We start from the raw sequence: 24144 nt of genomic DNA on the forward strand, positions 1-24144 counted from the left end.
CACTAAATAAAGAGATAATCTTTACTTTTCAAAGAAATTTTCTTACACTGCATGCAATAATAACGACCAGCGTTATCTTACTTCTTTGTCAAGCTCCGGAATAACCTATCTACTCCTCTCAAGATCGCACGGAGGTATCACAAGAGGGACTTTTGACGTACAAAGAGGATTCTGCTGTTACTGTTCCCGGCTTGCCTTGCCAAAGTTTCAAAAACGGTAACCCTTCAATATTACAAACTTTCATCTTTCACATAGAAATTTCCCGAAACATAATAACGACAGCCCTACCTAGCTTTTCAGTATTATCACAACAGACAAAGTATTTTTTTCAGTGTGATTTCTTTATCACACTCTTCCAATTCCTTCCCGGGATTCCTCAAGCACCTCTTGTACCTGTACTTCTGGACAACATATAAACGAAAACACTAACTCTTTACGTTAATACATATAGTGAATATTCAATAACCATTACCTAATTAATAAATAATTAAACCTGCTACCAAGAAAGTGATCCAGCATGGACCCAATAATTTGGACAGGGAAGAACACTCCATTATTTCATTTACTTTGGCCCATACACATACACCCTAGTCCCCGTGGCGCTGTTGTCAAGGTCACAAATTTCTTACCACTTCATATTCAATAGTTGAAATTTTGGACTGTTCATATTCTACACAATAAACCTTCTTGTTCAAATTTCAATTATTTGAAAAATTGAAGGCAACAGTTACTCAAATAATAAACGGATACAAATAATCAAAGACATTGTTTGCAATTTGTTAAATTTATCTAACTCAAAACTAGTCTTTAAAATTACCTCATGAGAGAAAATACACTCTAAACCGTTAACAAATAATCAATCTCAAGATAACATAAGTTGCATGAGGGGATAGATGAGGAGACATCAGACGAGCATAATGAAATCTCGATTTGGGAAAGATAGATAAAGAGACAAAAAAACATGGATTATAACTACGAAATATTGAAAATACCAGCCCAAAGACTAAGAGCGAGGAAAACCACCACCCAGGTCTAGGTAGCAGCAGGGGACCCCCAGACAAAGAGTCAGGGATCAAAGACTCTAAGATCAGGATAAGGATAGGACTGGAAAAGCTAGGCCTCTCTGCAACCCGACAATCAGCATCGCACCCTTTCTCTCCTCGCGCCTAATGCTGCAGCCGCATCTGCCACCCGCGCTTCTAACCCCGCCCCCTAAATCACCTATTCTTTATACCCTACCATACAGATTCCATCCCACTAAAGTTGCTAAAATCACCCTTTCAAGCTACAGGATTGGCCAAAAAGCGAGGCGGAATGAGGAAATATAAATTTTATGGTCAAGAAATGTTCCCTAACGTGTACCCCACCGTCTCCATGTACAAGCTTAAAGTGCATGTAACTTCCCTCCTGTGCCAGCTATGAAGACGCAAATACATTTGCGTCCAACGTTAACATGTCCTCTTTCAGATCCACCCTGAACGGGTTGAATATTCCGTTCCTAAGTATGCCATGCCAACGTCTTTTTGTGGTGTACTTTACACGTTTTTCAGCTCTGGCGAAGTAGGCCTCTGAATTCTGCCATCGAGCCTTTTCCTGCCTTCTGACTCTGAACGCCTCAGCCTGGGCTGCCTCTGTACCCGTGACCTCTGCCTTACTCCCTGCGCGGCTAACAGCGCTTAGCTCAGCCTGCTGCCTGCCAAGACTGTATTCAACCTTCGAATTATCTGCTCCGCTCCTCAAACATACATTCCTGCCTACTAGTTCAAGTAAACATCCTTCCAGCTGCAGAGCAAAGGGCCCGGCCTCACTGTCTCCGTGCAAGTAATTCATAGCTTCTGTTACCATGGTAGGCCCATGCCCCCTCGCATCTCATGCAGACTCGTAGACGCTTATACACGCACTCACAGTCAGTATAGAATAGCCTCTGCCCAAGAGACCTTTCCCTCTAGATAATATGGTTCCCAAACATCAGATATTAGATATGATATAGGTACGAGTTGATCTGACATGCCAGACTTCTGTCTCTTTCCGCTAGTGTAAATGTCAAGTCCCCTGCACCCTCCAGCTTCACGTCAATCACACGTCATGCAGCTGCGCGCGCATCCAGACCTCAGATTTCTGTTGACATTGCAAAGTTCTGCTATGTACCCAGCTACTTGTGACACTTACATGTGACGTTTCTTGCACACACCTCTATGTTCACGCCTAGTTCACGCCTTTTGATTACGTATTGCTAACACGTGTGTGTTTTTATCTTGTTTCTCTCAGCTGTTACGCCTACTGTATTGGTATTCATTATATGGTTTAAGTATAAAAGTTATGTCTTGTCAATAAAGTATGCTCTATCCCTTCCTGCACCCCAGTGGTGTCAGGAACCCGATATCCGGTACCAGAACCATTCCTTTTTAAGGAATAAAACCCCTAAGAACTCTAACACCACGGACTCTGCGTCTTTCTTTCCGATTGAGTTATTTTTGTTTAAGTACTTACCTGCATAGAAATTAGGACGGTAAATCAAATATTTACCACATTATTTTGGCGCCCGAATAGGGACCCCTCCCCCACCTTACGCGCCGGTTGGTGCGTTGCAACCTTTGCCCCCTGCCATAAGTCAAGACGGACAATTACGCGTAACCGCAGGATTTCCTGTATCTCCCTCTGGCCCACGGAGGTGACGGAGACTGCGATCAGCACCCAGACGAGGCGGTGAGGAGTGCGGAGGATCCCGACCAGAGCCTAGCCGAAAGAAGCAAGGTCCGAGGTGTCAAGAGGCCCACCAGTTTCCGAAGTATCCACGTGTCGAGTCGAGTCGAGTCGAGTCCAGTCCGGTCCAGTCCAGTCGAGTTTTCCGAGGCCTTCTGTTTCCGTGCTTCCCGGTGAGTACCATTGCTGGGACGTATCTAGACGGGTGCATTATTATGTATCCGGTAAAGACGGGTTTGGGTACACACACGCGGTCAGCACTGTTTTAAACAGTGTATCTGTACTGTTTAGCAGTATATCGAGCATTCAAGTTCTTGCACTGTTCCCAACAGTGTATCTGTGCTGTTTAGCAGTACATCTAGTATCAAGGTAGTCCTATATGTTCAAAATGTTTTTCATGTGATTAATGTCGTGGTATGAGTGACTGTTTGATGTACATTACTGTGTTTTTGTGTAACTAGCTGTGTTCAGAGTAAGTAACAAGTATCGAGTATCCAGTACTAAGCAACAAGATGCCGTTCTTCAATAAACTAAGACAGATAGGAACTAGGAAAGGGATGCTAGAGGAAGAAATTCCTATCCCCCCTAGGGACACTCCTGGAAATTTTATGTACCATAAGCATGGCTTAGATGCCATATTGTATCTAGATTTATGGGCCGATTATACTAAGCACCTAGACGAGAGACACAGATGGCCCGTTACAGGAACATGGGATGCCGAGTGCATCGTGAAGGTAGAAGAAGCGCTATGGAAAAAGAAAGCCAGACAATCTCAGAAAGACGCCATAGAATTTTGGCGTAAGGAATCACACAAACGTGCCGAAAGAGCACTCCGTAGAGAAGACAGACATAGAGAAGAGTCGGATAGAGTCAGAGAAAACGAATTAGTTAATGAAGGGATCCGAGTAAAAGCAGAACAAGTAGACCGCATGCGAAACAATCTTGTAAATGGTATGTACTTAGTGGCCGAGGGTTTGCCTGAAGCCACTTCAGAAATACCGAAAGATCTACCGCCACCATTGGTTCCGACTAAAGTAAATCACAGGACCACCAAAGATATATTCCTTGCTTCCTATCTAGACGATGTAGCACCCGCTTACACCAATCCACGTGCCCGCGTCCCGCCCACTGACGGTGACGGAGGTGGCAACCCGCCTCAAGACCATATTCCGCCATTGCCGCAACAAGGTTCCCCCGATCGACAGCCTGCTCCACTTGTTCCTCCACCTCCACCACTTCCCGCACCTAAGATTAATATACCGAATCCGACTGCGCCTGATCCCAGTAAGAGACAAGTTCAGGTACACATACAGACTCCACAGAGAAATAATGCTCAAGCCTCTGCCTCAGGAGGTGCGACAGGAGGTCTCCAGACCCCGCCAGCAACACACCGATTCAACCTTAGGGACCTGCTGAAGCAACATACACCCCAATCACCCCGTCTCGACATACTCAAAGAACCCCTTCCAATTTGCAGATACGATCCAGTACCCGGTAAAGACGATAGAATGTTGATAGCATCACTACGCTTGCGACAAGCTACAGATTACCTAGTGTTATTCCCAGGGATGGCTGATCATCTAGATAGAATATATCATTTTGTCCAGACTGGGGAAAATCCCGAAAGTATTAAGGAGGCTCTGGCACACCAGAAAGTTGACACTCAAGCATATGTATTACGTTTTTTCATAAATTGCTTAATAAGAGACCGAGACAGGCCTGGGGTAGACCAGGAAGAAATGGAAGCACTAAACAAGTGGGGTCAAAATATAGCCGACGGAAAGCATGATAAACTGAATTGTATATCAAGCATGTACAAGAAAATCAGAAAGGAAGTAATAGAAATACACAGAAAAGAACAAGAAAAAGAAAATGACAACTCCTCCTAGGAGGACGAACCTGAAGAACCAGAAACGACTAAAGAAATGATAGCGTATGTAGGTAAGGGAAATTACCTTAGGAAAGGCATTCGTCCGGAAAGCAAGAGAGTTTTTCTCTCTGGCATATCAAAACCAAGTTCTCCTGAACATCTGTTTCAAGTTACCGATAAAATGCTTCAAGAACAAATGGGGTACCATGTACTCAATTCTATGGATGAACAAGAACTAGCCCGGTCAGCAGTGCTATGGGCTGACAATTCTAACACATACAATGATGATACAGTAGCACAGACATTTCTGAACCTTTCCCCAGACGAGCAGAAATTAGCTGGTATATACATGATTCAGCATCTCATCACGTTATACAGACAACAACATTCTGATCCAGGTCCCTTACCGGATACATTAGAAGCACTACTTATGAATAGATGGAGAGGCCTAAGTACCAGATTAATTCAAATAATTCTAGAACAACGACGTAAATATAACGCTTTCTTAGGCCCACAATATGTTTCAGCCCAGCCACCAGAAAGAAAAATGTGTCACTTTGAGCATTTTGACAGGCAGAATCCCTTACGAGAAGTACACCCAGTTATGGGTACTAATAACACCTTGGAACGTGTGTTTGTGTACACACCTTTAACAAAGTTAGAATTGTTAGAAATGAAGAAACTAGTACCCTGTCATGATAAAGACCCTGCAGGTTTTCACCGAGAACTTAAAGACATGTTTGTAAAAAAAGTAGGAAGCTTCTTTTACAAAAATAGTATTTTATTTAAGATATGATGAAGGGAAGCACAGCACATCCAATAAGTAAGAGGTACAGGGAGATAATACAGTTGGGAAAGAATCTGGAACCAAGGATGTAAGATGCAGGCACGCATCATACATTCCAGGTTCCAGCACACTGGGGTAGGGCAGAACAGATCAACAAGCAGTGGAAAAGCAAGGATGCAACACATCTTACCCCAATAAAAGAAAAAGATCAACACAGATACCTACTGGGAGTTATCTTGGGTCTAACATCAGATTTAACCCTAGAAGCAACAGACAAATCTTTAAGAACAGGAGTCAGAGGAGGTACATTAACTTGCACATGAGGAGGAGCATTGACAAGTGCAGGAGAAGACGTGTTGGTCTGAGCACGTGATGGTGATGGTGATGGTGATGGAAAAGAATCAGAAGTAGCAGGGCATCTAGCAACCCTACGAACATTCCAAACCCTCCCATCTTGTGTGGCAACACAGTTTTTAAACACCTTGACCACCTTAATAGGAGGAAAAAATTTGGAGAAACCTTTAATTAAGAATCCAGGTTTCTTTATCCTCACCCACTCACCCACAACAAAATCGTGAAGCTTAACATTCATTCTGGAATCATAAGCAAGTTTCATACTCTGCTGTTTGTCTTCAACACGCTTGGCAACACTTTCGACATCAACTTTAGAATCATTCCTATTAAGTTTTTTAACCCACCAGGGGCAAATGGCAGAAGAAGGTTCTCTACCCTTCAGGAGTTTGAAAGGGCTCACACCTGTAACCGAATGAGGCGTGATACGGTAGACCCAAAGTCTTTTCCTGACCATCTCCAACCAGGAATCATTGGAAGACCCAATCCCAGAGATACAATCTTTGAGGACACGATTAAAACGTTCCACCAGACCATTTTCTCTCGGCTCGTACAAAGACACAGTATGATGTTTAATACCACAGCAGTCAAGGAACTGTTTAACTTCGGAGGAAACAAGCTGTGTACCGTTATCTGTGACAAAGGTTTCTGGAAAGCCTTCTCTGGCAAAGATCTCTTTTAAGAAAAGCAAAATGACCTGAGAGGAAATACTATTTACAAACTTAACTTCAGGCCATTTAGAGTGGTAATCAACCAACACAAGTGCAAAACGGGTATTAGAAGGTAACTGTTTAAAAGGGCCTGAGATGTCAAAAGCCACTTTTTGCCATGGAAATTTGGGCCAAGCCACGGGTTTGAGGGGGGCAGAAGACAAATGGAGCATTTTGTCACTGGTAATGCACAGAGGACATTCCCTTACCATCCTATCAATCATTTTGTCAATGCCAGGCCACCAAAAGTTTTCCCTAACCAGGCGCTTCATGGACGACATGCCAATGTGGCCTTGGTGAGCTAACAACAAAATCTTCTCTTGTAAAGAAGCAGGGGGAATTAATTTGCCAGACTTAAACAGAAACCCCCCAAATTCTTCAATCTCTGAAGAAACTTGGGAAAAGGAAGCTAATTCAGAAGGAATGGATCTATTATTAGGCCAACCATCCTTCACAAAACCAAAAATTTGTTGACAAATGGAATCCTTTGCCATTTCACTAAACCACTCCTCCTCAGACAATGTCAAAAACTCACTCGAAATACAATCCTCAATGGAAGCAATAACATCAACATCCTGGTCAATGGTGGAAACCTTATCAACACTACACGGTAGTCTGGATAAAAAATCTGCGGTTACGTTACTTTTTCCAGGAACATACATGATTTCAAAATCATATTCCTGGAGGCGTGAGGACAAGCGAGCAATCCTGGCAGTCGAATTCCAACCACCACCAGGGGAGAGGATACCTACCAATGGTTTGTGGTCCGTTCTCAAAACAAACCTGTTCCCCCAGACATAGTTTCTGAAGTGTTCTACAGCCCAAATGCATGCAAGTAGCTCCTTTTCAATAACAGAGTATCTCCTTTCAGTGGGAGATAAAGTTCTGGAAGCGAAGGCTACGCACCACTCATCCTTACCAGCAGTTTGACTCAACACGGCACCAATGCCATACAAACTGGCATCAACAGTAATGACACATTTCTTACTTATACAGAAAGATTTGAGAGTGGGGGCATTAACAATCTCACTCTTAATTTGCTTGAAAGCAATGTCTTGCCTGTCAGACCAGACAAATTTGGCTGAGCTTCTAGTCAGCTCCCTTAAAGGTTCCATCTTGTTGGCAAAATTTTGAATGAATTTACTATAATATTCGCACAACCCCGCAAAAGAGAGTAACTTCTCTTTACTATCAGGGGCCGGTGCATTCATAATTGCGTCAACAAGGTTCTTCTTTGGTACCACTCCATCTCCAGAGAGAGTGTGTCCCAAATATTCTACTGATTTACAGAAAAATTTACATTTGCTGGCTTTAATGGTCAAGCCAAAATGCTCTAACTTAGAACAGACATCTTTAAGGTGAGTATGATGTTCACTATTGTTTTTTGAAAAAACCAGAATATCGTCCTGGAAACATTTGACGAATGACAGGTCTTTGAAAATATGGTACATGGCTCTCTGAAACACTGAAGCAGCCGAAGCTAGACCAAATGGCATTCTCTTAAACTGAAATAACCCATGAGGGGTAATGAAAGCAGTAAATTGTTTGGAGTCTTCAGTGAGTTCGATCTGGTGATACGCAGATCTCAGGTCTAATGTAGAAAACACACTAGCCCCATCCAACATGCAAAGCATTTCGTTAATATTAGGGAGTGGATGACAGTCAGTGACTAAACTCTTGTTAAGTGCCCTTAAATCAATGCATAGCCTAATACTTTTATCGGGTTTAATGGCTAAAACAATGGGGGAAACCCATTCGGACGATTCCACTTCCTCAATTATACCATCTTTCACCATGGTGTCAAGCATATCCCTGAGTTCGTCCCTAATACTAATAGGCACTCCCCTTAACTTCTGTTTAACAGGAACAGAGTTAGGTTTAACTTTAATCTTATGACTAAACCCATTCAATTTGCCTAATTTGTCAGAAAACACTTTAGGAAAAGCACGAGAAATCTCAGTGAACTCAGATGATTCAGTGGAATCTCCGTCGGATATAGCTAAAACTAAGACAGGATCTTTAAGTCTAGGATTTAAAGAAACACCAAGTCTCGCTTGGTCCCTCCACCCCAAGACATTCACACCCTTCCATGCAATGTAAAGTTTCACATTTGCAGAATTATTTTTGATAGTAAGCACAACTTCCTTAAAGCCAATAATATTGATCTTGGAGCCATCAAAGTTATAGCCACGTATGTCAGGTTTAGATAAGGAATTAATATCAATTAAATCACCAAAGGACTTAATACAATAGTCATGCGTGATTATAGTCCAAGGAGAACAGGAGTCTACCATAAGCTCTAGCACTTTGCCTAAAATGGTAACAGGACTTTTAGGAGAGGAAAGGGTATCAGCCAGAGACAAATCAAATGACTCCTGTATAGTAATTACAATACCAGATTCCTTAATATCTGGATCATTGCATGCATCATCATTGACATATGATATTTTACCAGAAGAGCGTTTAGAAGAAGGGATAAAAGGTCTTCTAGTGTCCTGAAAGGACCTCGTGGAAGTTTTGCACATATTAGAAAAATGACCAGAGCGTCCACACTTATTACATTGCCTAGAGATAGCTGGACATTGAGGAAAGGAAGCAATGTGATCAGGGTTTCCACATCTAAAACAATAGAATTGTTTAGCTTTTCCATCACTCCTGTTGGAAGATACAACATTTCTTTGTTCTTGGGGTTTTACAACACTAACTTCGCTAGAAGAAGTGGAACTAGTTGAGGAGGAGGAAGCAGTAGACGCTTTATCTAATGTTTTTATCCATTTATCGGACTGTTCAAGAGCTTTAGCAGTACTGATCGCTATTTCCAAACTGGGATCACCTAAAATCCACAACTGCTCTTGAACCTTCTTACTTTTTACATGCACAATGATCTGATCCCTGATCATTTCATCCGTCATAAGACCAAAATTACAATGTAACGACAATGCACGTAAAGCTGTAAGGAAATCATCAAAGCACTCATTTTCATCCTGAACTCTTGTATAAAATTTAAACCTATTAAGAGCGACACTAGTAACAGGTTTGAACCTCCCTTCAATTCTAGCAACAGCTTCATCATATACACTACTGTCACCTCCAGATCTTACAGGTGGTAAAGTTCTAAAAACTAATTGCCCTTCTGAGCCTAGACAGTGTAGAAATATGTTCTTCTTCCTCTCCGCAGACATACGTTCTCCATCCATGGCCTTGAGGTATGTGAAAAACTCCTCTTTCTATCTTGTCCATGGAATGGGTGGATCACCCTTAGACTGTAAAAATTTTGATGGTGGATCAAATTGCATGTTGGCAGTAGGATAAAAATAAATGTCAAAATGACTGTTAAGAATGTCACTAAACAAAAAAAATGCCAAAAATATCCAGCAGATGGCAGTCTAATGAAGGAAAAATGAACTAGTACCGAAGCTTTCCATAGGCAACTCCACAAAAACAGTTAAAATGTTATATATGAGCATTCTGGAGCCATGAACAAGTCACTGAAATAGCGCTACAAAATAAAGAATATGCGCAAAATAATAAATGAAGAAAAGAAAATAATACACGCACTGAGGGAAAGCGTGTAAAACAGTACCTTTGTCCTTTTAGTTAGCGCGAAGTATGGAAATGCGCTTGCCCGGTGAAAAGGAAATGATCCTTCGTGTGGCACTCACTCGGTGATTAGGTTGCTATAGCAACGTTGCGTGAAGCGCAAAGGCTTAGGATTCACTGCGCAGTCATACGCGATGACGCGTGAAGAGTCACAGAGGTTGGTTCGCAGCAGCCAATGAGGAGCAAGAAACGTTGAAAGACGCTGATTGGTTAAAGCCTCGGTATCTGTTTGACGTAAACAGCTGCTGTTTCCACGAAGGAAAAACGAAGAAAAGCATAAAAACAGTTAAAACGCTGAATACTTAGCGTATTTTCACCGGACTTGGAGGAAAGTAAAAAGAAAGTACTCCGTTTCACTCCAGAAGGACTTTTGAGGCTGATAATGCGGATTCTTCTGATTTCTGCTCCTGTGCTTCGGAGAGATGTGGCAGAAAGAAGATGAGGGTCCCACGTCGCCAGTGTAAAAAAAGTAGGAAGCTTCTTTTACAAAAATAGTATTTTATTTAAGATATGATGAAGGGAAGCACAGCACATCCAATAAGTAAGAGGTACAGGGAGATAATACAGTTGGGAAAGAATCTGGAACCAAGGATGTAAGATGCAGGCACGCATCATACATTCCAGGTTCCAGCACACTGGGGTAGGGCAGAACAGATCAACAAGCAGTGGAAAAGCAAGGATGCAACAATGTTACTCATGGGAGATTACACGTATACAGACATTATGAAATTGTTAAAGGTACTGCTGCCCACCGGCATCTACGAGAAACTCAAGGAAAAAGAATGGGAGGTGGGAGATAAAAAGATTATATGGACTGAAATAGAAGACGAGGAAAAAGGTCGTACCCCAGGGCTAGGCCTTGGGGACAAAGCTAAAGCATTACCAGGTTTAATAGTACAGGTCTTGCCAAGATTATTGACAACTAAAAAGGAAGACTGGGACGCAATCTCAGCCTGTAAACAGAAACACAATGAAGATACCAGTGACTTCTATTCAAGATTCGAGAAATGTTTCATTATTAATAGTGGCCTAAAACCAGGTAGCGAGTCGTATCCGCATCTTTTTGTAACAAAGTTAGTCGAGAATTCCCTGACATCAGTTAAGAACCGTGTATATAAAGTTGAAAGTACATGGCAAGCAAATACGCCATCCCAGATGTTACAAATGTTACAATACCACCAGAACAGAATTAGAGAAGAACAGGATCACGAACAGAGACGTATGAAAGACACAAAAATGAAAATGTTAGTGGCCCAGTCGGTTCCAGCCGATGGCCAGAGAAAGGGTACGACCCAGACAGGTAATGCAGCAGCTCCCGTTAAAGGGACATGCAATTATTGCAAGCAGCCAGGTCACTACGTACATGAATGTCCAGTCCTGAAACACAATATAGCAACAGGTAAAACTAAAGAAAGACCGCATCCGCCTAGACAAGATCAGGCTCAGCAACAGACTTCGCAGAATTCACAACCTATGCATGCTTCACCACATACAGCACAGACCACCGCTGCATCACAGCCACAGCCACAGCCCATTGCCGCGACACAGCAAGTTTCACGACAGATGAACCAGTATGCCCAATCTGATTATCCCGATTATCAGCGATACACATGAAACAGCCTAGAGAGGGAGGTTGGCTTGCCTCTTATTGAGATTCCTGTAGATCAAGAGGGTCCTTATGTACACAGTCAAGTATTGGGAAAAGACAGAAAGTTTTTAATTGACACAGGGGCAAGCCGCACAACAATCAGCCATAATGAAGTCCCAGGGGCACCCCTCTCAGGCTCACAGAATGTTTCCCTTGGTTTTTCAGGACAGCCTATTGTAAATGAGGTATCGAAACCAGTCCCCCTGGCTGTGGGTCCATTATCACGTGTTACAGACTTGTTACTCACGAAATCATGTCCAGAAAACCTGTTAGGTATCAAAACATTGAAGGCTCTAGGAGCTGTGATATGTTGTTCTCCGGAAGGAGTTAGACTTTTCCTGCGTGACTTTAAGGGTCACTATGTATTACGAGAGTTTGATGTCAGATTGAAAAATGTACCGAAACACCTGTGGGCACAAGGCCCAACTGATGTAGGTTGCATGCACATCACACCATACCGTGTTACACTCAAACCAGGAGTTGTTTTACCGCGAATCAGACAATACAAGTTACCACCCGATGCTGTAGTGGCTTTACTGGAAATCATTGAAGAGCTCATTGCCATGGGAGTGGTCGTAGAAACCGACTCCAATATCTGTAATTCCCCTATCATTCCGATTCTTAAACGTACTGATCCCAATGCACCGCCAGTATATCGGCTGGTGATTGATTTACGAGAATTGAATAAATGCATTGTTCCACAGTACCCTGTGGTTCCCGACATCTCATCCCTATTGACTGCTATTGATTCAGAAGCAACGTTCTTTACTGTAATTGACCTCAAGAACGCCTTCTTCAGTGTGCCCATTGATCCAGAGAGCCAATACCTCTTCGGATTCAGTTTAAATGGACAAAGTTTCAAATTTTCACGCGCACCTCAAGGATTCACAGAAAGCCCCAGCATCTATAGCCAAGCACTGAAAAGACAACGTGATTGTATCCAAATGCCAGTTAATACCGCCTTACTACAATACGTCGATGATCTGCTGATCACCGCACGAAGTGAACCCGAATGTGAACAAGCATCACTGACAGTCTTACATTTTCTGGCCGACAAGGGACACAAGGTGTCTCCTTCGAAGCTACAATTCTGTGTTCAGCAAGTTGTGTACTTGGGTCACTTGCTGTCCAAAGTGGGGAGACAGCTCACTCCTGACCGCATCCAGTTAATTGTAAATATGCCACAACCCCAGACACAAAAGGAAGTGCGAGCCTTTATAGGCCTCACCTCGTACTGCAGACAATGGATTCCTCAATATGCATTTCTAGCTAAACCACTCATTCAGTTGACAACACAGGAGGCAGCGACTTCGACTGCCCTTCCTTGGACTCAGGAACATACACAGGCCTTTGAGGAATTAAAGAAAGCTTTATGTCAAGCACCAGTTTTAGCGACACCATGTTACAGCAAACCTTTTACACTTTTTGTTACAGAACGTGATGGTACAGCGTTGTCTGTCCTCACTCAAGATCAAGCAGGTTCACATAAGCCTTGTGCTTATTTTTCAAGTACATTGGATTCAGTAGCCCAGGCACTCCCTGCGTGCTTAAAGTCAGTCGCAGCGACAGCCCTAGCAATCAGACAGAGCGACTCAATTGTCTTAGGGCATCCATTAACAGTACAAGTTCCACATTCTGTAGAGGTTCTTCTAAACCGAACCCAGACTCAACACTTGACTATAGCACGACTGACAGGTTATGAATTGACGCTATTCCAGCCACACATAGAAATCAGACGCTGTAACATTCTGAATCCTGCAACATTGTTACCTTCGATTATGACAGATTCAGCCCCGCATGATTGTATAGAGATCATTAATGCAGTAACAAAGCCCCGACGAGACTTAACAGATGTTCCTCTGACAAATCCAGACCTGACACTTTACGTGGATGGTTCATGTATGAGAACAAACACAGGAGAATTAGTGGCCGCGTATGCAGTGACCACTGAAACTGAAGTTAAAGAAACATATCGTATTGATACACTGTCCGCTCAAGCAGCAGAGCTCATCGCTCTGACCCGAGCCTGTATACTAGCCAAAAACAGAAATGTTAACATATACACAGATTCACGTTATGCTTTCGGAGTCGTACACGACTTCGGAGTGTTATGGCAAGAAAGAGGTTTCCTGACCTCTCACGGTGCCAAGATCCAACACGGTCCCCTCATTCAAGCACTATTAGAAGCAATACATCTGCCTTCAGGCATATCCATCATGAAGTGTAAAGCACATACTAAAGTTACAGATTCCATTTCCCAGGGTAACGACCTGGCAGACCAAACAGCAAAACATACAGCATTGACTCACACCCAGACAACTGATGTGACAAAGACAATAGTGCCGACACATTGTATGACAGTTAGGGATCCCACACTAGATGTAATCGATATTCAGACACATGCGACTCCAGATGAAATCAAGAAATGGACTGAACTAGGAGGGATCCAGACAGATCAAGGATGGATGACGAAGGGAAAATCTACATGGTTTCTCCCCGACTCTATGGTTCAAGTCATAATAAATACAGCACATAGTCCAGCACACCTAGGAGAAAAAGCTATGTTAGACAGTTTACAGAATCTCTGGTACAACAAACATTTACGAGCAGCAGCAAAACAGAAAGTGCGTACTTGCATGATCTGTTGTCAGTTCAATCCAGGTAAAAGCGTCCCTGTAGAGCAAGGTGGATTTCATCCTCCCGATCACCCTTTTGAAGTCCTCCAGATGGATTATATCCAGATGGACCGTTGTCGAGGATTCAAGTATGTCCTCGTAGTTGTTTGTGCACTTTCCCGTTGGACCGAAGCATATCCAGTCCCAGATTACACTGCCCCGACCACTGCCAGGCAGCTGGTTCGAGAATTCTTCCCACGGTACGGCTTGCCTCGTATCGTGTACTCAGATAACGGACAGCCATTCTCATCCGAGCTCATGAAACAGGTTTCCCTTCTGCTAGGATATCAGTGGAAATTCCATTGTGTCCGACATCCCGAGGCAGCTGGCCTTGTAGAGAGACATAACCAGACACTGAAAACACGCCTTGCCAAAATATGTAAAGAGAAAGGAGTCGACTGGATAGTCGCCCTGCCAGTTGCACTGTTCTATATGAGAATGGTCCCCCATTCGAGATCAGGACTATCCCCGTATGAGGTGGTCTTTGGCTGACCACCAAATATGTGGGGGACGCCCATGCCTAAGAAAATAACCGATGTTGATTGTAATATGCTGACAGATTACCTTGCCTCCTTGATGTCTGCACTCCAATCATGTCGTTCACAGGTTGCCGCAGCCTTTCCCGACAACACTGATGTAAAGCCACACGACGTCCGTCCCGGTGACACTGTGTTGATTCGCAACTTCGACAGAAAAAGCCCGCTGGAGCCCCGCTGGAAGGAGCCGAAGATCGTCCTTCTGACCACGAGGACGGCAATTAAAGTGGAGGGCCGAAAGGGGTGGATCCACACGAGTCATATTAAAAAATGTAATGAACTGTTGCCAGAGACTGACTCGTCCACCCCCTCAAAGGACTGCCTCGATACTAGTGACTTTAAAGTTCCCAAGAGAGAGAAAACTCCCCAAGAGGAGTATAAAAAGAAACTACGGTCTAGCAAGTCAGACAGTTTAATTGTTTAAGTCCTCCCCTAGGTGAATCGGTTAAATAGTTTCTGACATGTATCCCCTAGACCGAGATAGAGAGAGAGAGAGAAAATTCAAGAAACATGCATATTGTAAATCACTCCGTAGTCACTGTATAGTGACATTATTGGTTATGTTTTTTCTAAGTCTTTTGATTATTGTTACCAGTATATTGCTGCCTATATATTACCCTATCTTCAAGCGTGAACAATCTGCTTACAATGTCACTGCTGAACATTCTTTTAGCGAATTACCCCCTCATGAATTATCTTACAGACTTGCGCTGCGCAACAACACATTCATTAGTATGTTACATCACTCCCATCAGACTAATAATGCTACAAACTGTTGGATATGTGGCCGACTCCCTCCCTATCAGAAATACAAGGGAGTTCTGCCCCTCTTTCCGTACCCGTTCACACACAATGGCTCATGTGGAGCATGGTTTAGAATAATTAATTCCTTAGATCCAGATATTGCTGTTTTCGAAGGAAATTGGGTTTGGGGAAACCTGAACTTAGTTCTGCTTAACGCCTGTTATCCTGACAAGAAGGGACTTCCCACTAGGATAGGAACTGATCTAGAAAATGAAGTATATGGATTAGGTAATTATACAATTAACCTTATGATTCTTACTGTCGAATCTGAAGCTGCACCAGTTCTCCCTGCCATGTCAGTATTACCAGTCACAGGTGACTTATGTGTCAGAAAGAAGGGTTCAGTACACTTAGGTCATAGTAAATGTACTACTGTGGTCGAATTCAGTGATCAAGGCAAGTCGTCCTTTAGAGCTACTCGTCAATCCTACTTTGTTTGTGGCCATACCGCATACATACGCTTACCTCCAGATTGGGATGGTACCTGTTACATTGCATTCCTTCTGCCACCTGTTTTTCTAGCCCCTCCTGATTATCACAGAAATACAAATCTAGTAAAGAATAGACTCCGAAGAGATCTCCCGATTGTCGACTATACTGAAACAGCATGGGAGCAATACACAGACTTCAATAAAGGTTTTTTCCCCTACTTAGGTACTGTCTTTAATAGTAAACTGATACGAAGATTAACTAGAACACTCGAAGCAGTAGTGAATGAAACTACCTCCGCTCTAGGCAACTTAACAGAGGAGCAATCTGCCATGCGGGTTGTTGTTCTCCAAAATCGTCTTGTTATTGACGTCATCCTAGCAGATAGGGGCGGAGCTTGTAAGGTCATCGGGTCAAGTTGCTGTGTTTTCATTCCAGAAAACGCGCCAACGGTATATAAAGCTATTACACGTCTTCATAAAATTGCAAGTTTGATACATCAGAATCCAGGCACCTGGACTTGGTCCGGTTGGTTCTGGACAACGTTGACCGCTTGGGGATGGAAGATCCTATCCTTCCTAGGCATTGCCCTTCTCATAGTATTCAGTTGCTGCCTCTGCCTACAGTGTGGGCCAGCGATTTGTGGTCTGTGCGCCACATCTTGTATTCCACATTCCAGTTTTCACTCAAAACGCGAAAAGAAGAAAGAAGAGCAAATGATGTTACAAGAACAGACTGATCGATTCATGAGGATCGATATATCATGAAGGGTCCGTAGGGAACAAGGAGGGAATGAGGAAATATAAATTTTATGGTCAAGAAATGTTCCCTAACGTGTACCCCACCGTCTCCATGTACAAGCTTAAAGTGCATGTAACGTCCCTCCTGTGCCAGCTATGAAGACGCAAATACATTTGCGTCCAACGTTAACATGTCCTCTTTCAGATCCACCCTGAACGGGTTGAATATTCCGTTCCTAAGTATGCCATGCCAACGTCTTTTTGTGGTGTACTTTACACGTTTTTCAGCTCTGGCGAAGTAGGCCTCTGAATTCTGCCATCGAGCCTTTTCCTGCCTTCTGACTCTGAACGCCTCAGCCTGGGCTGCCTCTGTACCCGTGACCTCTGCCTTACTCCCTGCGCGGCTAACGGCGCTTAGCTCAGCCTGCTGCCTGCCAAGACTGTATTCAACCTTCGAATTATCTGCTCCGCTCCTCAAACATACATTCCTGCCTACTAGTTCAAGTAAACATCCTTCCAGCTGCAGAGCAAAGGGCCCGGCCTCACTGTCTCCGTGCAAGTAATTCATAGCTTCTGTTACCATGGTAGGCCCATGCCCCCTCGCATCTCATGCAGACTCGTAGACGCTTATACACGCACTCACAGTCAGTATAGAATAGCCTCTGCCCAAGAGACCTTTCCCTCTAGATAATATGGTTCCCAAACATCAGATATTAGATATGATATAGGTACGAGTTGATCTGACATGCCAGACTTCTGTCTCTTTCCGCTAGTGTAAATGTCAAGTCCCCTGCACCCTCCAGCTTCACGTCAATCACACGTCATGCAGCTGCGCGCGCATCCAGACCTCAGATTTCTGTTGACATTGCAAAGTTCTGCTATGTACCCACCTACTTGTGACACTTACATGTGACGTTTCTTGCACACACCTCTATGTTCACGCCTAGTTCACGCCTTTTGATTACGTATTGCTAACACGTGTGTGTTTTTATCTTGTTTCTCTCAGCTGTTACGCCTACTGTATTGGTATTCATTATATGGTTTAAGTATAAAAGTTATGTCTTGTCAATAAAGTATGCTCTATCCCTTCCTGCACCCCAGTGGTGTCAGGAACCCGATATCCGGTACCAGAACCATTCCTTTTTAAGGAATAAAACCCCTAAGAACTCTAACACCACGGACTCTGCGTCTTTCTTTCCGATTGAGTTATTTTTGTTTAAGTACTTACCTGCATAGAAATTAGGACGGTAAATCAAATATTTACCACAGGATGATCACCCTATCATTAAGTCATAATTCTTTGACTGACCCCATTGTCAGACTTTTCGTTCCCACATATTCAGTATACATCCCTATTCTCTCATGAGGTGAAGGTATCGACCTAAGGACACATTTTAATACATTCATCTACTGTGGATTTTCACAAGGAGTTCACTGGAGTTGGCTGCACGTTAAGCGTCATGTCCTTCAACGGGTCCTTCACGGGGTCATGCTCTTTCAGCTTATTCAGCCACACAGTCACGTGGTTCATGCGCGCTGCAAGTTTCACCCATAACAGTTTGGCTAACAACTCAAAATGGAGACTCGTCCATTTACTAAAAGAATAGAAAGCACACATTTATTAATAATGTGGCACTGAAATCTTCACTGTTAACCACCCACCTTAACTCTAGTCCAGGTTAACAGTTATTTTAGCATAGCATAAACAAAAAGCGGCATTAATAATTATGAAAAGGCAACACATGCCATGCCTTTTTACTACATATACATGCAATATTATTACAGACTTGATTATTTACGCATTGTGAGGATTAATCCATGCATATCGTTAAGCAAATTCCCCATGTGTGGTGTGTAGCTGCATTTTAATTCTATTTTCTACTTAAAATTAGTACGTATTACAGAAGTACTCAATACAAGTGGTGTTCTTTTTCTTTTATCGAATTCCCGCTCTATCAATATTATTAATTGTGTATCGTCTGCATAATTTACAAACAATATCCCAAAAGATTTAATTATGGTTAACAGTGGTCTTAGATACACATTGAACAAAATCGGGCTCCGGACAGAGCCTTGGGGCATCCCATGTTCGATTTCTTTGTATTCAGATATGAATATGGAAAGAGTTATTGCTTACAGTCTTCCTGAGAGATAGGATTCAATCCATTTAAGCGGTGTGCCTCTCAGACATGCAAGCAGGATTAGTACCAACCACTGTCAACTTGCATCCTTAATTCATTGGTAGCTAAAATCAGTGAAGTCTCTTTTTAAGTTAGCAGTTCCTCAAGCAAAAGTTCACTGGCTTGAGCTTTGTCTCTATTTTATTGTTACCTGCACGGTCGTGGCACCATTCCGTTTTTGTAGCCCTCCTTCATTAATCCTGCAAAAACATGTAGATCGCTCACTTTGATGACTCTATTTTGGTTTGAACCGCTGTCAAGCGGTTTAAACCAAAATAGAGGCAGGTCAAGATTACTTCCCAAAATCACTACTTTGTAATTAAAATTTCATTTAAATTCCAAATGTTTTAAATTGCTCATTTAAAATCACCACTACAATTTTGCATGACAGTTCGTATTCAATTTAATAAAAAGTGCTTCCACTACAGTATTTAAGCCTAAATAAAAAATTATCCTTTCAAGTAAGCAGTTCCCCAAACTAAAGGTCATTGGCTCGAGCTTTTTCTCTATCTTATTGTCTATGACAGCATTGCTCACATTCTAGAGCAAATGGGTGTTTAAGGAGGGGTAGAATATAAGGAATTCTTTCAGTTTTTTAATTTATTATTCAGAACTGGCAACTTTGCCGCCTCTGTAATTTCTCTAATATAATTCCTCCCTTTTTGCCTTTGAAATCTCTGTTTTAACCCTTGTGACATAGGCTTCTTGTTTAATCTGCAGAAGAATGGGTTCCTCCTTCTTAGTGTACTCAACCCTTAATTGACCTATAAATTCCAAAGCTTTCTGGCATAAATGTATTGAAGGGTGTGCCCTATATTGAGTTTCTGCCCCCTGCTGTTCTTTCCCCAGTTTTTGGGCTTTTAGTGTGAGGTTTTCGTAGATGAGATGAAAAGGCAGTGCATTTATGCTATATAACAGCTTTTAACGAGTCCCATTCATCCTTCCTCCTGTTGCCCCAGTCGTGCCTTAAAAAGTGGATCTCTTGTATTTGATTTGTATGTCCACATGTATACCTATGTGAATTAGGAGCATGATCTGAAACTGATATCATCCCCATATCAGCCGCGGTGGTTACCGGGGATAATTAGTACTTAATCAGAGTACAAATGTGTGGTGCGCATGCGAGTACTATGTATAGTCCTCTTCATCCACATTTAATCCAAATTACCCTCATCCATAGTTCCCCTAGCTCCCTTTTACATGTTTTAGAGACCGCACTCACATGCAGCTGGCCCTCTGGGGGTCCCAGACATCATACAAATCCCCAGCTACAGTAGTGTTGTCTCCTGCAAATTTGGTTATGTCTAGAAATTCTCTCGAAAATATGTCCTGCATCAAGTTAAGTGTGAATTGTAGCAACTGTATGGGTCCTGCCATATATCGTACTCCTTAGGATTAAGTGTTTGCCCTCTTTGTCCATCTTCTTATATGATTTGGATGTCTTGTTCTGTGAATATAGCTTACACTATTGTGTAGGGACCTCACTCCAGAATAGTTTGTATTATGGTGTGTGCTGTGTTTTATCCCGTGTTGATCCTTTTTTTCCTTAAGTGTGTTTCGATATCTAATGTCTAGCTGAGGGACTTTTATACATAATTCCAAACCATACTGTTCTTTTCACTAGGTCATTGACATTAAGCGATACTACCCTCACTAGTATTGTTTGTGCCCCTAACTGTGTCTCCTCTTAACTTATCTTTACTATGACAATTGAGTCACAGTATTTCTCTTTGTCTCTTTTGCACGTATCCTTACCTCCTTTTAGTATAGCAAGGGGTGTATCAAGCCTCAGGTCCTGATGTTGATTCCTGGGGTGACTCGCAACCACCCCTCAGCCCCCCCCCTTCACACCTCAACTCCTGTTGCTCTCTTTTATGTCATTTAATTTAGCTAAATCTGCTTTTATCTAAATCTCCGTGTAATCTCCAAATGTCTCCCATTGTCTTCCCCCCTTGCCCACCTATTTGGTCATTTCTTTGTTGTCAGATACCTTCCCTTGGTTGAGCAGCAGTACCTAGATCTTCTACACTCTGGTAATATATATCAGTCTTAAATTTCCCTCTCCGAACCTGTTACCCTCTGTTCATTGTGCCTCATCATCCTCAACAAGTTTCACCAAACTCCTAACTGTTTTTCTTCTGTTTCTTCTCACCATGATCTTTTCCACTCTGTGGCTTCAGCAAGCGATATCCGCTTGACTCCTTTTCGCTTTTCCCAAGCACTGATAGTCTGCACTGATTTTGAGGGGGCATCTTCACTCACTTCCATTTTCAACCCCAAGATGTTTGCCGCTTCTGTCCTCTCCGAAACCTGCAGCACTTTGCAATTGAATTCAAAAGCCAAAACAAATTGATATGTCCATCTCTACCTGATGTTGTCTTTTTTCAATTTATCAGTGACGGGGCAAAGATCTCTGTGCTTCTACAATGCGACCTGATACATATCTTGAAAAATCAGACATGACTCCACTGGACTGCAATTTCTTTTCTTAGAATCCAAGAAGACCTCTTCTTTCACTGTAAATAATGGAACTTCACAACTATATCCCTTGGCCTTTGGTCATGTTGCAATCGGCATTGGCCCACCCATTGCACTTGTAGGTTTTCCTTTTTTGTGCGGTTCACCAGTTTCTCAGCAGTCATCAGTGCCAGCTCAAGCTTAACCTCTATCTGTTGAAGTACCTCTTCCTTGCTGTTGTGGGTTATTTCAACTGCTTCCATTTTCGATTCCACATCCAATTGCAGCCCTCACCGCATACTCATCCTACATTAATTCTCTGAAATATCTTTCCCAGGTCTGAGTGCATTGTCTGCAGACTGTTCTCAATATTGCTCCTTAGTACCCGACCACTATTTAAACCATTCATGTATTTTGAGTTGTAAACTTGTATTTAGAGTTTGATGTTCCACAATGTATATGTTCTTTCTCCCATTCTTATTGTTGAGGTGCATATCCTTTATTTGATTGTATAGATTTGCAGTCAAACACTTGCTTTTGGAAATTCCTCTGTTTATTATCCTAAATATAGGTGCTCTCCTTGTCTGATCCTTTACACTCAGAGGTCTTATAGTCTTTATCTCATAATAGCAGTTTTGTTCTTATCCTTTACCTTGGGAAGTCTCTTATTCATCAGGTATCTCAGTATGTAGACTTAATATTTTATTTGTACCTTGGTATTCCATTCCTCATTGCTTTCAGAGTGGATGTTCCCAGCACCAGTATTTTACTTCCTCTCATTTATGTGATAAAGTCTAGGACTCCACAACTACCTTTACCTTCTGAGTAAAAGAAAATTTGATAGCATCCCCTCTTATCACTTTTCTAGGTATGAAAATATGAAGGCACAGCATATGGCGTATGATATCTTTGAAGGGAAAGAAGAGAAGACAGACGAGAAGGAGGAAGTGGACCTGCCAATAAAGATAATCCAATCATTGGGTGAGAAACTACACTTGTAGTCCAGTAAACTATATAATCCTATATTGATCAGACCAGAAAAGTATTCAGTTTACATTTTTGTATGTATGAGTGTTGTTTCTAAGATGCTCAAATCCCCAGTTATAAAAGAGTTTCACTGGATCAAAGTCGATGATAGAATTAACCATTAATCAAAGTCCTCTTTGTATCACAGTCTTGCAACTTGTAAGTTCTCTAACTTATCAATATAGCACTGTAAGAAACTGGGTTACTGGTTAAGGGGAGTGAACCCTACTCATGAAGGAACCACAATCCTTGTCGGGGTGAAGTAACAAGCAAACCCTAAATTAACCTGTGCTCGCCTCCGGGTAGCTTGGCACGGAGCATTCAGGCTTAACTCAGAGGCAATATGTATGGAATTTATGCAACACCTCAAACCATGACACAGTGAAAAGACACCACAAAAAGATCCCATACATGTTTAGAAAACAAAATAATAAATAAAACAAGACCAAAACAACAAAAATCAGTAGAATTGGAGATGTGCAAGTTTTAGGATTTCAGTGAAACCAGTGCCAAAAAGCAGTTTGCTGCAACTGTGGATATCTGGTCGCTCCAGACCTGGACAAGGTCAAAAGTTGAGGCCAGCCGTGATGGAGTGTGGGTCAGCTACAGGAACCTAGTTGTGCCCACTGAACAGGGGCATCTTAAATCTGGGTTCCGGAGCATTTCAATGTCTTGCGCCAGAGATGTGTAGTGCAGCTGAGATGATGTGTTGTTTCCAAAGTGCTGCGAAGTGGGGATGAGAGTTCCTGCATAGTCGTCAAGAATCCTGTTGACAAGGGCTTGTGATGCGAAGTCTGGCATTGAGGATGAGTTGAGCAGTCGAGGTGATGCTTCGGTTCTGAAGACCCTCGAAGCTGCGATACGAGAACCTGCATCGTCTTTGAGGCTGCTGTCAGTGAGAGATTTGCAATGCAAGGGTCTGCGTCAGTGAAGCTTTGCACATCAGCGGTTCCGATGTGGCTGCGAGGTCAATGTGGTCTCCTTGCATTGGGACAACCCTCGCAGCAGAGGCAATGCTTAGGTTCTACTTAGGGTTGCGGAGCAGAGGAGATGAGTTGGTTCTGCTGGTTCTACAGATGGGCTGGCAGAGCACCTTCGGGCCCACTTCCAAGGGCCCAGTACTGAGGTGGAACCTTTGGGCATGGTAGGACTCACAGATGGCAGAGTTCAGGTGGTGGATTCAAGGTTGTTGGAGCCTTCTGTTCCTGAGGCTATTTTCAGGCCAGCCAACTAGCCCTTAGAGTCACTTAGGGGTCCTGAGTTCATCAAATGCTGGTCCAGTCCTTCTCACTTATGCAAGAGGGCATCAGGTCAGCCCACCAAAGTAGCAGGACTGCAGTCAAGCAGAATGGCAGATATGTGCCACAGCAGAGCAGTTCTTATTCCTGGCAGAGTATCCACAGGTGCAGAAGTGCACTGAAGAGTTGGTTTCCGAGATCCAATATTCTGACTTTGAAGTGGGCAAAGCTTCTAGACGTTTCCCTTTGAAGTTCACAGTCATCATGGCCTCCCTGTCCTGGCTCCTGTGGCAGCAAGCTTTGTCAAATGTAAGTAGGGCTGTGCCCAGTTACCCCCTCCCATCCTGCCAGTGATAGCTCATCCGTGCACTCTTTAGCTCTCTATTGTGT

The 24144-nt window shown here is 42.8% G+C and overlaps 1 protein-coding gene across 2 annotated transcripts in view; it reads left to right on the forward strand.

Moving 5' to 3' along the window:
- Positions 1-24144, forward strand: part of LOC147717623 (E3 ubiquitin-protein ligase TRIM39-like) — a 210172-nt gene that overhangs the window by 110654 nt on the left and 75374 nt on the right. For both annotated transcript variants that reach the window (XM_086924419.1, XM_086924420.1), the window contains exon 5: positions 22359-22471. In XM_086924419.1, the coding sequence (XP_086780545.1) occupies positions 22359-22471 (113 nt within the window). The remainder of the gene's footprint in view (positions 1-22358; positions 22472-24144) is intronic.

This window comes from Lissotriton vulgaris, chromosome 5 (genome assembly GCF_964263255.1).
Source record: "Lissotriton vulgaris chromosome 5, aLisVul1.2, whole genome shotgun sequence".
Classification (NCBI taxonomy): domain Eukaryota; kingdom Metazoa; phylum Chordata; class Amphibia; order Caudata; family Salamandridae; genus Lissotriton; species Lissotriton vulgaris.